Source organism: Leptonychotes weddellii, chromosome 4 (assembly GCF_054177405.1).
Source record: "Leptonychotes weddellii isolate Sample4059 chromosome 4, ASM5417740v2, whole genome shotgun sequence".
Taxonomy (NCBI): domain Eukaryota; kingdom Metazoa; phylum Chordata; class Mammalia; order Carnivora; family Phocidae; genus Leptonychotes; species Leptonychotes weddellii.
Window position 1 is genome coordinate 5,605,070 of NC_138372.1, and position 14,692 is coordinate 5,619,761.

A 14,692-nucleotide genomic window follows, 5' to 3' on the forward strand; every position below is an offset into this window, starting at 1 on the left:
CCTGGCTCAGTGGGGAGCCCACTTCTCCCCCTCCCTCTACCTCTCCCCCTGCTCATGCTCTCTCTCTCTCTGTATCTGTGTCTCAAATGAATAAATAAAATCTTAAAAAAAAAGATGCAAACTGAATCCCAAACCACTCAGGAAAGCCATGCTTTCAAAACTGAAGTTCACAGCCCTGAATGCAGAAGTGCAATCATACAGATTATTGAAAAGGAAAAAAGAAATAAAACGTGACCCTAGTGTTTTTTTAAGTATTATTAGTTCATCATCAGGGGAGAAAAAGTAATTTAAAAAATGAAATTGCTGTTATTTCCAAAGAAGACCTATCTCTCTTCCAAGTTTAAGGGGAAGATGCTATTGGCACATCTCTCCGATTGTTTGGGGTTTTTTTTAAAGGCAAAAATAATGAAAGAACTCAGCAAAAGTATATAAATAAACATTTCAGTAATGTCCTTAGTTACAAAAAGTTTTTTCAGAGACAATTTTTCATAGTGGTTATCTCCATTTAATGAGTATCTTTAGAAACAGCCTTGTCCAAAGCTAAGAAAATGTAAAACTCAAACCAGGACATATTTACCATTTTCATTATGCCGATCCTGAACCAAATGCTGGTACACAGAATCTGGAACTTCAGACTGACGGTAGTACCATTTGACGTTCATGAGTAGATGGTCCCTCTTACTCTGAAAAGGAAAATCTAACAGCATTAGGAACAGGATTTCGGGTGCCCACAGCTGTATACCATACCCATGATCAAAAGCCCCTGTAAACAGGTGGAGAGGCAGAGAGGGAGACTCACAGTTATCACCACGACCACAAAAATACATAAGTCAATGAAGAGGTCAAAGATGTTTTTAATCCCAGCCATCATACCCTCTAACCCTATTGCTCAAAACACATCCCTAGAAACCAAAGGAGACCAAACTTGAACCTATAAATCTCCCCAGTTTAACTAATTCATTCAATATTGTGTTATTTAGCATAAACTATACAAAACTACATGAACACATCCTTCTATCTAAATTCTCAGTCATTTTGGTAAATATTTATAAATTGTGTCAGCACAGCGTCAAGGCCACTAAGGGCAATAAGTTAGAAAAACCTTACCCTGCAAGGTCTGGCACGAAGTCATGTCTCCAAGGTGCGCCCATCTCCCAGACTGAACTACGGTCCCTCTACGGTACTGCCCCCGACTTGCAGTAATTGCCACAGTCCAGCTGACACACAGAATGTGGGCCGTGGTGTAAGTACTAGCAATCCATGGAGCAGGGGATCCTATCTTACTTACCTTCAAATTTCCAGAGAATGGAACAACTTGTCCATAAATATTTATGAATAATAAAGTTCTATGATGATCAGGGGCCCCTAAATGTCTGTGGGACACTTAGCCATGTTATCCCCAGAAGTTAACATGGCTCCTGGTTCGTTCAAAGAATAAAGGAGGAAATACTGCCTTTCTATTTGAAGGCTATGGGGCTACAGCCTGAGGGAGACTGTCTCTGTACACCTGGTTGTGAGAGAGCTGAACATGGCAAGTGCACTAAGGCTTCCCAAGGCCTCATAAAATAATTTCTAACCCAGGTGAGGGCCTTAAGAGACCTCCCCAAGGTGAATGCAGTATCATTCCTCTTAGCAGTGTCTACCTTCTCACGACAGGTCGGAGGTGAGTCAGAAATGAATGAGAACTAAAATTCAAGACACATCTCTTGTTTATGAAGGAGGTGACCACGTCTAAAATATGTCAAAGGAGTCTTCCTTAATAAAGTAAGATGCTTTCTGCTTAAATGAGAGATATGTATATAGTCTTCACTAAAAGGCCAGAAAGGCTTCCAAAAAAAACCAACAACAAAAACCTTCACTAAAATACTTAAGCCATTTAAATTACTAGAAATAAAAGAACTGCCAAAAGTCTTGATGAACTCAAATGTGAAGAAGTGCTATTCCAAAGTGAGTATCATCAACACCAGGGTTCATACTTTCTAATTAACTGTGAAAAAAGACAGGCCTACAAAAACAAGGCATCATTATTGCTTTGAATAAAACAGACTATACACAAAGAATAAACCTACATAATGGTACTTTTTAGTTTTTATCCATTTTGCACTTTATATTCCATGCTGTTTATACTAAAGGTAGGACAATCAGGATGAATCAGTGTTATATAAAAAGAATAAATGTTACATGCAAGAGTTTATACACAAGAGCAATTACCCCCTGCAGAGGATTATGAAGGAGGTGACATCCGACCTGGGGGGAAAAAATGGGAAAGATTTCAATGGATCCTTTCTAGGCAAAGGAGACCTGAGGAAGACATAAAAATAGAGAAAAGAGAGAGGAAGCACTAGACATCCCCCCGGTCCATCTGCATGTAGCACAGGAAAACGTTCTGCATGGTATGGAGAGGAACTGGAATCCTGCCTTTAGTGGGTTTTTCTCTGGACAAGTGGGGTCCTCCATCTCTATTGCTGACCAAATACACAGGCAGTGAGGGACAAACACCAGGTGGTGAGAAAGCAACTAAAAGATTACAGTTTCCCCCCAAGGCACAGCAATAAACAGCAGGGCCAGGATGAGGCAAACCAGGGGGAGGGGCAGAGGCTGTTTGGAGGTAACTCAAAGAATAAACTCGCCTAAGTTAATACACTGTCTCATATGAGGGTTCTCACCTTCAGCATTGCTGACATTTGGTCCAGATAAGTCTGTTGTGGGTGCCTATCCTGTGCACTGCTTGATTATTAGCAGCATTCCTGGCCTCCAACCACTAAATGCCAGAGGCACCCCCTCCCTCATTGGGACAACCAAAAAAATGTCTCCACACGTTGCCAAATGTTCCCTGAGGGGAAAAAATTACTCCCCCCACCCCGGTTGAAAACCAGTGGTCTAACAGTTTCTTTTTTAAGGAAAGCTAAACCAGAATGGTGAGAATAAAGCCTGGTTTAAGCACTACCAGAAGGGAACATGGAATGTAGGTAAGAACATGGTAAAGTCTGTCAAAAGTTGGGTTCGAACCCCATCTTCACCACCTCCTAGCTACATGACTGTGGGCGTGTTAGTAAGATATTCTGAGCCTCCCCTTTTCTGTAAAACAGGAATACTGAAACCTACCTAACAGATGACTGAAAGAAGGAGAAAGATGGAAAAGTGTCTGGAACTGAGTAGGCACTCAGTTTTCTGTTAGTAGGTGACCATAACCAGTGCTTCACAGAAAAATTTCAGGAACTTTGCTGAGAACCATAAGAGTTATTTCTTCATGAGAATATGGTTTCTTTCAAGAGATGAGAGATATTCAGTCCCTTAACTACTAATGGATGCCTCAGTGCTCACAGTAATGAACTACTTAACAGGGCTCAAAGGAATTCAGATCTACTAGCAGTCTTAGAAACCGTGTTCTGAAATCTATACTTCCATGTATTTTTTTTTTAACACATCTAAGATGTCTGAAAACCTGAGGGACAACAGAAATAAGCTCTTAAAGGTACCCTAACTGGCAATCATACAATGTCTATTTTTCAGAACCAAGCCAGCAATTCTGGCTACCTTTTGAGGTTTAATATCTATGTTAACTTCTGACTCTCACACACTTAATGATCTCTCACACACACACACACACACACACACACACACACACACACAATTACTGCTCTGGTTTATTTGTATCTAGATTTATGACTCCTAATACCAGAGGCAAGTATATACAAAGGCAGTTGAAAGCCTACTGGATTTCCTAATGCAGTACTACCTAATCACCAGGGAGTGGCAGCATTGCGTTTAAAAAAAGCCTCCAGAATCTTAAGTCCGGATACAACAGAACAAAAGGTAGATTCAAAGTAAACAAGTTTTGAACAAACATTAAGTAGCTGTAACAGACATAATCTTTCAAAACAGGCCTGGAAGTTAAAGATTAAACGTCTATAAAAGGAGGCGGTGTGCTGTTTCAGAGAGTACTAGACTAAAATAATCTAGCCTTCTAGTCCTGTCTGCAATCACTAGTTTGCTGGGGACAACCTCAGTAGAGTCACCTGGCCATCTGACAAATGTAGGGGAGAACAACAGGATTTCTAGAATTGCATTTCATTTTATATGCTTATATCTAGATTTCTTCCCCAGACAAAACCAATAGATAAAGTGGGGTTGGGGGAGAGCCTCCTGTTTTCTCCACATCAACATAATGACATCAGCTAACATTAGCATCCTAAAGAGGTTTTACAAATTAAAAAGCCATCTTTCCTGGAAGCTGCTGTGCAGTGAGGAACAGCAAAGGGGAACAGAGCAGCGCACCCCCTTCTACTGGTTAATGGTCCCAAAGCTGCCTCAGACACACAGGTGCTGCCCAATATTAACCACAGGATATCTTCATGTTCTTCCCACTGTTCATTAGACAAAGACCGCTGCTCAGAATCAGAGAAAACTGAAAGCAAAAGTAAACTTAGGTATGAATCAGGGTTTTGCAACTGACTTGGGCAAATGACTTCTCCAAGTCTCACTACTCTCATACTGAGGGGAAATAATTCTGCCACATTCAGTTGTGAGGATTAAATAAATTAATATGAGTAAAGTGAACTGGCTCTCAGTAAGTGTTGGATATTACTATCGTACAGATAGTCTACAGATGCAGACAGGAATCAAGCTACAAGAGGTTTACTTATACATTTTGCTTTTCCCAGATTCAAAATTAAGCTGGTAAGAGCAATACAAAAATAAATCATGTAGCAAAGTAGGGGGGAAGAATTTCCACTCTTGCAACAATTTGAGAAGCATATCAAGTATTTTTAATAAATAGGCCTGCCTCATTACCAACTAGTGATATAATTGTACAACTCCATAAAGGTCAAAATGGTTATAAGTGACAACATTTTAAACAGAATGCTGAATAAAGAGGGAAGTGGTGAGAAGCTTCCCATGTGAAGGCACCCTGGGGTATATTTCTGGATACAGAGAAGAGCCCACTGAGAAGTAAATAATTTCCCACCATTTTATCTTTAGAGAGAGAGAGATCTGACGGACTGTACAGGAAGCAGGAAGCACCAGCTCTAAGGAAAAACCACCACACAGGAACGTGTCCAATGTGCTTACAGTAAGGTTTCCAAGGATAACTGTGTAAACAAGTAGAGTAGTTGATCCTGGGTTAAATTAATGGATTCTTCCACATCACTGGCCTGGACTTCTCTGAAAGGAGGGATGTATGTAAATTTAAGGAAATAATTTAATTGAGGACAAAAGCCATCCCTACCTGGGTTTAGAAAAAAGACAAACAGCTTAATATTGGGTGTTTGGGAACAGAACAGGAGGATTTGTAGAGCTATGAATATCAGACAATGGACTGAAAATTAATGAACTAAAAAATCAGAACTGAAATTAAACATTCAGGATGAGGTAACTAACAAAGGTAGACTAGGAGAAAGGGAAGGCAAAGAGGAGGCTGCTGTTGAAGGGACTGGTTCATTTTATCGGCAGCACAGAATTCAACCATCCCAAATAAATATAAGATCCAAGGCCAAGAAGTAAATTTCCCTTCCTAGAGATCTTCATGATTATTAATACAGTAGCTCCACTGATTAAATAGCCAATCTGAATCTTTCCTAAGACCAGTCTTGATATCATCTGAAAAAACATTTTAACATTAAAAAATAAATGAGGGCACCTGGGTGGCTCAGTTGGTTAGGCGACTGCCTTCGGCTCAAGTCATGATCCTGGAGTCCCGGGATCGGGTCCTGCATCAGGCTCCCTGCTCAGCAGGGAGTCTACTTCTCTCTCTGACCCTCCCCTCCCCCATGTGCTCTCTCTCTCTCTTTCTCGCTCTCTCAAATAAATAAATAAAATCTTTAAAAATAAAATAATAAAAAAATAAAAAATAAATGAAATATGGGGGGTGGTGGTTGGAGGTCACACATGACCAACAGGACAAGTGCAGAGATTATTTTATACAATATGGAGGAGGACCCCAACCCAGGATGGGAACAACAATAATTTTAAATTCACCTGCATTATACAGGAAAGACCTTCTTTGTCCCATCAATCATCTACCAGCTCCTGCAGATACCATCGGGGCTCTCAAAGCCCTCCAAACAACCCCAGCTATCCCTCCTCTGTTACCAAATTTGACAGAAGGATCAGGCCAAAGACAACTAAGCAAGATATAAAGATGGATACCATCAAATAAAAAAACTTTGCAAAGTCAAAATAATCTGCTAGAGGTAATAATTGGCGAACTTCCCTCAAATTTTTAACTGCTTAGTTCTTGAGAGCTTGCATTTCAAATAATGGAAGATCTAGATTCAGAGTCAGGTGAAATCAGACCAAAATTCTTATTTTTCTAAAGCGAAAATAGCCAATCAGGTTTTTACAGAAATTTGAAAGTAGAAGTACCTACTATTTGTATACTAGATGGCTTAAGAAAATATCTTTTGAAGAAACTTTTCATGCATTTCCACAACGTGGTGATAATAAGGCTAAGAGTTATATGAATATTAAACGTTTACTGTATAATTCAGATATATCTACACAAACTGAATTGATGTTAGGACACTAAGCTGGGGGAGGGGCGAGAAAGTGGGGGAGGAGATGACAATGGTCCACCAGAGACATAATGCCCTCTCTTTCCAGTTTAAAGTGAAAAAATTAAAAATAACAATAATAAAAAAATAAAGGGGCATTTCAATCCTGCTGGGTCCACCTCCACCCACAAGGAGATGCCTTTTGGGAAGACTGCCCTCAAAAGACCTTAGGGACACAGTCTTAACTGGCTCCAATATTCCTGACTCTGAGGGAGGGGAGAAGGGGCAGCAGACAATACTACTGTTCTTCTCCAAGGCCAAACAAAGATAAGTCCAGGCATATGCACAGAAGAATCCAATCTAAAGATAAGCTTTCTGTATCAGAGGATCATACTGAACTAGGTAGATAAACATCAGGGCTAATTGAGATCAATCAAAATGAAATCAGGTAGGAAATACCTTGTAATATTTCAAGCCACTGCTCTATTCCTAACATGAGACATGTTTCTATATTTATATCTAAATGGCTTTATAGTCATCACAGCTCAAAATGCCATGAAAGAGCTTTAGAAAAACGTAACAAGGCTTGGCCATTAAGGTCCATCCATCTCAGAGTTCTGCTCTCCCACGGGTACCAAGAGAGAAAGCCAAAACATTGATTCCAGAATCTTGTTCTCAAAGGAGAAGAAAGGGCTTTGAGTATCCCCTCCTACCAGGCTATCATATACAAATCTCCCAAATGTACTAAGAAGTATTTTGTCTCCTTTTATTTGGGCAGATGGAGTAAGGGAGAGTAAATCTCTTACTGCCACTGAGTAAACAAAGTATCCACTCTTGTTTTATCTTAAAATGCCTTCTTCCAACTTTCTTAAGTGTGCAGGATACAGACCTGCAGGAGTCACGCTCTACACCCCACTGCCCAGTGGGGACTGAGCACATCTCCCTTCTGGTGGCCGTATCACTTGAGTTTCATAGTCCTGTTTAATGGAGTAATGGTTATAATTTATGTGTCAACTTGACTGTGCTAAGGGATGTCCAGATAGCTGGTAAAACAGTTCTGGGTGTGTCCAGGAGGGTATTTCTGGAAGAGATTAGAATTTGATTCAGTAGACTGAGTAAACAGATCTGACTTCAATGTGGGCAGGCATCACCCAATCTGTTTGGGGCTGAACAGGACAAAAAAAGCAAAGAAAAGATACATTCACTCTCTTTCCTGAGCTGTGACATCCATCTTTTCCTACCACCAGATGTATGAGCTCCTGGTTCTCGGGCCTTCGAACTCCAGCACTTACACCAGCGACCCTGGGTTCTCAGGCCTTTAGCCTCAAACTGGGAGTTAGACGACTGGCTCCCCTGATTATCAGGCCCTTGGACATGGACTGAACTATACCACCTGCTTTCTTAGTTCTCTATCTTGCAGATAGCAAATTATGGGACTTCTCTGTCTCCATAACCTTGTGAGACAATTCATATGGCATATATACTCCCCACATATCTCTCCTATTGGTTTCTGTTTCCCTGGAGAACCCTATACAAGTGGCTATTTATCATTTATTGGCATTTCCAAATGGACATAACCCGGGACTGCACAGGAGTCTACTCAGAACTAGCATAATGAATACTCTCTTTAAAGATAAACAGAGGAAAGAAATTGAGAAACAAAGCATATCCATTTGACTAAGGTGCTAACCAGCTGTAGGCACCAGAATCAAGGTTACAAGCTCATTTTCCAAACCTGTGGCACCTCAATCCAAAAGAATGTTTTCAAGAGATTGCATCAGCATCTGGATCCTGTAAGAGGATTTAAATCACATCGTATCAGATAAATCAGGTAAAGCAAGAAGGTGGAACTCTGGGAGTGAAGATGACTTTTTACATTGTTCACAACCAAGCTGTGCAAGTGACTGGTTACATACAAAACTCTGGAAAGATGATGTAACCAAAAATGTGCTGAAACCCAGGCTCTAATGATCAGAAATCATTTCTAAAAATCACTGTTTCTTGATGATATCTTATTTATTAAATTTCTGTCTTTAGGTTAATTATTTTTATAGTTTAATCTGGACAAAAGTCAGTCAATATTTTGGTAGGACCAAAAAGGTACTTGAAAATGAAATCATCTTCCACCTGCTGACTATGGAATCCAAGCTTATTAAGGCATTTTCTATCTAAGACTACACTGGGTAGGAACAATACAATTTTTAGACAACAGACTCCTTTATTTGCAGTGGAGAGACCAAAACTAAGCACAGGTGCCGCCTGGGAAGACTCTTACCTCTTGGCCTCCCTTCACTTGTAAGAGGAGGCGGGGTTGCCAGGTGGTGTCCACTGTCCTTGTCCTCTTAGACTAAATAACAAGTTCATGTCACATACACATGAGTAAGCTACACTTAAAGGGAAACTTTATACACTGGGAGAGATATATCAAACTACAGGGCATTCCTGTAATTTACCACATGTATCCTGTATATTATCGTGACAAAAATACTAAATGTCAGATTCAGGATTTAAAAGCTCTCAAGTTTGCGTTGACAGATCAAGTTAGGAAGATGAAATTTCACAGATATATTAGGACTCTATACTTAAATCCCCAACATCTACTGTCCAAACCCAAAATAAATTCCCTCCCAAAAGCCAGTATTCTTGGGGTGCATGAGTGGCTCAGTTGTTAAGCATCTGGCTTCGGCTCAGGTCACGATACCAGGAGCCCCACTTCGGGCTCCCTGCACAACAGGAAGCCTGCTTCTCCATCTCCCACTCCCCCTGCTTGTGTTCCCTCTCGCTGTCTCTCTGTCAAATAAATAAATAAAATCTTTAAAAAAAAAATAAAGTAAAATAAAATAAAAGCCAGTATTCTTTCCAGTAGCTATGATTTTATCAGATAAATTTATAACCACAAATTTTCTATCTATTTGGCTCCAAATTATTTCCCCCATAATGGAGGAAAAAACAGCTGTTCATAGCACAAGAAATTGCCAAATTGCCTTTAATCCGTACTAAATGGAATTAAACAATCCAGTGAACTTCTTTTTTAAAAAGTCAAGCTCAAATACTATAAAGTTTGACATCTTTGCAATACTTTGGTTGTTCTCTGTTGATGGTGGTGACAGCAACAGCAATTCTACTCACTGGGGATTTTACTCACCACTTCTACATGACCTAGCTAGAAAAGTTAGAGAGTTCTATCACAAACCAACAACAGGTCAGATGGTGTAGTAGTGAAAATGAAGTTAAAGAAAGAGGGGTTAAAACCTGGGCTAGAGGCTTCCAAAATTCTCTAGAATTTCACAAATAAAACAAATGATCACTTTAATTTTTAAATAAAAATTACTAACTTATGATTAAAGGCACATCACATTGATTTTGCTATTAGAAACAGACGCTGAAATACCTTGAGAAGATTTCACTGAGTCAACACATGCCTTACAGAAGTGGTTCTCAAACTTGTTAGACTCAGGATTCCTTACTCTCTTCAAAATTATTGAGGCATTCAAAGAACTTTTGTTTATGTGGGCTATATCTTATCAGTACTTACTATATTGGAAAATAAACATTAAAAAATTTCAAGGTATTTTTTACTAAATCATTTAGCAATAACAAACTGACTACATGTTAACATAAATAATTGTAAAAAAATAACTAAAAATTTTAAAACAAAATTTAGGAAACAAATATATACATTTTCTTACTATGGCTTAAGATAACAGATTCTCATATCAGATACTTGCATTCCATCTATTGAGATATTACACATCATTTAGCCCTTGTAAAACTCCACTCTACACTCACGAAAGGAGAATGAAAAAGGCAAATGATATCTTAGCATAATTATGAAAACAGTCTGACCCTGCACACGCATGGACCAAACCTGAGAAAAGCTGTTCTATAGGATGAAATGAACAAGCTGTAAAAACACTCCCAGATGCCCTCCTCTTTTACCCTGGTAGTTTACACAATGGAAGTAAGTAAGCATGCTCCCCAAACAGAACCATGAATGGAGATATGAAAGCACACATTCATTTAGAAGTAAGATACTATTAAGAATAGAAGACTTGGGGGGGATGGTGCGCCTGGGTGGCTCAGATGGTTAAGCATCTGCTTGAAGCTCAGTTCATGATCCCAGGGTCCTGGGATTGAGCCCTGCATCAGGCTCCCTGCTTAGTGGGGAGCCTGCTTCTCCCTCTCCCTCTGCTTGTACTCTCTCTGTCAAATAAATAAATAAAATCTAAATTTTTTTTTTAATTAAAAAAACCCAGAAGATTGGGGGTGTCTAGGTGACTCAGTCAGCCACACAGTTAAGTGTCTGCCTTTAGCTCAGGTCATGATCCCAGGGTCCTGGGATAGAGCCCCACATTGGGCTCCCTGCTCAGGGGGAGTCTGCTTCTCCTTCTCCCTCTCCTCTGCCCCCACCCCAAACCCGCTTGCTGACTTGTGCTCTCTCTCAAATAAATTCTTAAAGAAAAGAATAGGGGCGCCTGGGTGGCTCAGTCGTTAAGCATCTGCCTTCGGCTCAGGTCATGATCTCAGGGTCCTGGGATCGAGCCCCGCATCGGGCTCCCTGCTCGGCGGGAAGCCTGCTTCTCCCTCTCCCACTCCCCCTGCTTGTGTTCCCTCTCTCGCTGTGTCTCTCTCTGTCAAATAAATAAAATCTTAAAAAAAAAAAGAAAAGAATAAAAAGGATAGAAGAATGATTTTTATTTATACAATCAGACATTCTGGTAGTGGGCAGGAAGTTAAACTCTTGTTAAAGGGAAGAAAATCTAGATAAGAAAGCTGTCATTTCAGTTTAAAGTATTTTTCTTTCTGAATTTTGAGCCCAGGGGCGCCTGGGTGGCTCAGTCAGTTAAGCGCCTGCCTTTGGCTCAGGTCATGATCCCAGGGTCCTGTTCAGCCTGCTTCTCCCTCCCCCCACCCCTCCCCCACCTTGTGCTCTCTCTAGCTATCTCTAATAAATAAATAAAATCCTTAAAAAAAAAAAAAAAAGTAAAATTTGGGCGCCTAGGTGGCTTAGTCAGTTAAGCATCTGCCTTTGGCTCAGGTCATGGTCCCAGGGTCCGGGGATGGAGTCCTACATCAGGCTCCCTGCTCTGCGGAGAGCCTGCTTGCTTCTCCCTCTCCCTCACACTCCCCCTGCTTGTGCTCTCTCTCTCTCTCTGTCAAATAAACAAAATCTTTAAAGAAAACTTTTTAAAAAGTAAAATTTGAGCTCATTATATCAAGAAATATTTAAAGCTTGATGAAAACAAGAATACAAAGACCTACTCTTTAAAAAAAATAACTGTACTTTAAAACAATGGTGAACCTTTAAGAGTTGGAAGCATGCATGCATTAAAAAATGGCCTGGATAACTTTATGTAGCAACTGGAAATTCCAGGCAACTCTGTGACCATTTCAAAAGTGGTGCTGCTTCCTACCCCAGAAAACTAGCACCATGAAACAACATTAACGTTTAAGAAAAGAAAAATAAAGGACTTTCAGCTTACAGTACTATATTAAAGCATCAGTTTTTATAAAGCTGGACATGCTTATTTTATGTGAATCCAGCAATATTCCTCTCTTTCTAGGTAATAACCTTTTAGTACCTTTGCTTTCTGAATTAAAGTGCAAAACTATAGAGCTGATAATGCAGTAAAATACCTTTTAGCGACACAAAGATGTTTAGAATTAAGTATCTGTACTTTCAAGGAGCACTGATACAGGCTTAGAAATCATTATTGATGTAAATAACGTCAGCCTGTATAATAGAAAAACAATTACAGCTGGCAAACATTTTCAACTTGAAAATAAACAAATTCAAATAGTTTGGTAGAAGAAATGAGAAATCAGTAGGAACCCTGAGAATTTTTTTGCAATATTTCATTTTATGTGAACTAGTCTGTCTTGTCTTAAATATCTTATTCTTCTCTCCTTTTGATTTAAACCTAAACAAACACTGTAACCTTTAATACCTGTTAGTCTATTTATAACTGTTCCATCTACAACCATTTTTCTAACACAAACATGCCCTGATAGCTTATCTCAGTCCACATGCCAGACAACAAAGGCCCACTGCCTGCTGGAGAGGAGAAATGGAAAGCAGGAAATGAGAGGGCTTAGTTAATCCCCAGATAATGGATCAGTGTATTCAGTCAAGTGTGAGCTGAGCTGAGGAAATGCTGCTCAAAACACACACACACACACATACACACACACACACCCACACACACCCACAAGAGAGAAAAATCAAAGAACACATGGCCAGAGAGCCACAGTTCATTTTAAAATAGGTTAATGTCGGTGAAAAAGATTCCCCATCACGTTCAACCACTAACACAACTTATATAAATAATATCTTTTGAACTAAGACCTTTTTCTTTAAAATCCTCATCCTCTATCCTTTTTAAGAAACAAGTTTTTGTTTTTGTTTTTTTAAAGATTTTATTTATTTATTTGACAGAGAGACACAGTGAGAGAGGAACACAAGCAGGGGGAGTGGGAGAGAGAGAAGCAGGCTTCCCGCCGAGCAGGGAGCCCGATGTGGGGCTCGATCCCAGGACCCTGGGATCATGACCTGAGCCGAAGGCAGACGCTTAACGACTGAGCCACCCAGGTGCCCCAAGAAACAAGTTTTAACTTTTGGGTTTTGTTTTACAGTTTTGGTTTTGGTTCATCTTTTTTTCTAAGTCAGCTTTATTGAGGCATAATTTATACACAATAAAATTAACATATTTACGGTTTCAATTAGTTTGACAAATGTTGTATAAATCAAGATAGGCAATGTTTCCACTACCACAAAAAGACTACCTTATTTTAGAAGTGATGAATCTGTGATGCTGAAAAAGCTTTGTGCCAGTGAAAGCTAGAAAAGAAACATCTTAATCTAAATTCCTTCTTCCATCTTAACTGACAGAGAAGTGAATGTAAGAAAAACAACTCTGAGTTAGCTATGACATTTTCTCCTAGTTATTGCTGAAGACTACTACAAACAACAATCCCATGCTCTTTAAAATCAAATAATTTGCTAGATAAAAGTTCTGGGCTGAGACTTTCTTTATATGATCTCCTAACATTTCCAGAACATAGATAACAGTTATAGTGATCATAGTTATAGTAAGAATAAATGAAAATAATTTCAAGTTAGTTTCATAGTATACGTTCCTCAAATCATATAACCAATATTTAATGAGCTTCTATGAGGTATCAGACATTGTTCAAGAGATAGACAATGAGGATTCAGAAGAGATGGCCAGATAAAGTCCCAGGCTTGATATAGCTTATCTCACAATGGTGGGACAGACCCTTTGCCAACCCCTCCACCACTAAAAACAAGGTCAAAAAATGAATTTTAAGTGTTTCAAACAAAGCCACGAGCAATGAAATCTGCCACTTAGTAACCATACACCCCTAGGCAAGTAATTTTTTTTATACTATATGTAGTCTTTACTATATGTAGTCTTTTGGGGTATTATTTTCCCTAAAACTAGCAGTCTTCCCAAAGGCACCTGAGGATGGCAGGAAAATACGTTCTATGACTTGACTGCTTCATATAGACAAAGAAGGGTCTAAAATAACCTTGACAAATCCATACACCAATTTCTCCATCCACAGGAATAACACTGAAACCCAAGTGTGTTTATGTCTCTGTCTCTCAGCTAAGGCTGAGCTTTGTTCATAAAAATTCCCAAAGGTTCTTCTATTGTCTTTATTATTTTTCCTTTAAGGAATTTATTATCAAACACTTCACAGGCAGAAAGGTTTAAAAATAATTTACTATGTACTAAGCTTATTTTAAGGAATAAAACATTACCAAACCTGAAGAAGCTGCCTGACACTCCACCTAGACAAAGTTCTCTTACTCCCTCCCCAGAGGTAACCACTACCTTGAATTTACTGTTGTTCATTCCCATACACTTTTACTTCATACGTATACATAACTAAAAATATGTAAGACACAGTTTTAGAGTTTTTACACTTTACATAAATGACATCTTACTCTGATTTCTTCTGCAATGTTTGTTTATTCAGCACTTTGCTTGCATGAGTCATCCATGCCCTAGTTCATTCATTTTAAATAATACATATTACCTCCATGTACAACACCAGACTATTCTCATAAATTTTTCTGCTGATAAATTATAAACTCCTATTCATGTCTGTGCAAGTTTATAAGGTACATGAAACTTTTTTTTTTTGTTTAAGTAAACTATATCCCCAACATG

The 14,692-nt window shown here is 39.2% G+C and overlaps 1 protein-coding gene across 8 annotated transcripts in view; it reads right to left on the minus strand.

Moving 5' to 3' along the window:
• Positions 1 to 14,692, minus strand: part of RERE (arginine-glutamic acid dipeptide repeats) — a 414,521-nt gene that overhangs the window by 172,749 nt on the left and 227,080 nt on the right. For all 8 annotated transcript variants that reach the window (XM_081817442.1, XM_081817436.1, XM_081817441.1 and 5 more), the window contains one exon: positions 578 to 683. In XM_081817442.1, coding sequence (XP_081673568.1) covers positions 578 to 683 — 106 coding nt within the window. The remainder of the gene's footprint in view (positions 1 to 577; positions 684 to 14,692) is intronic.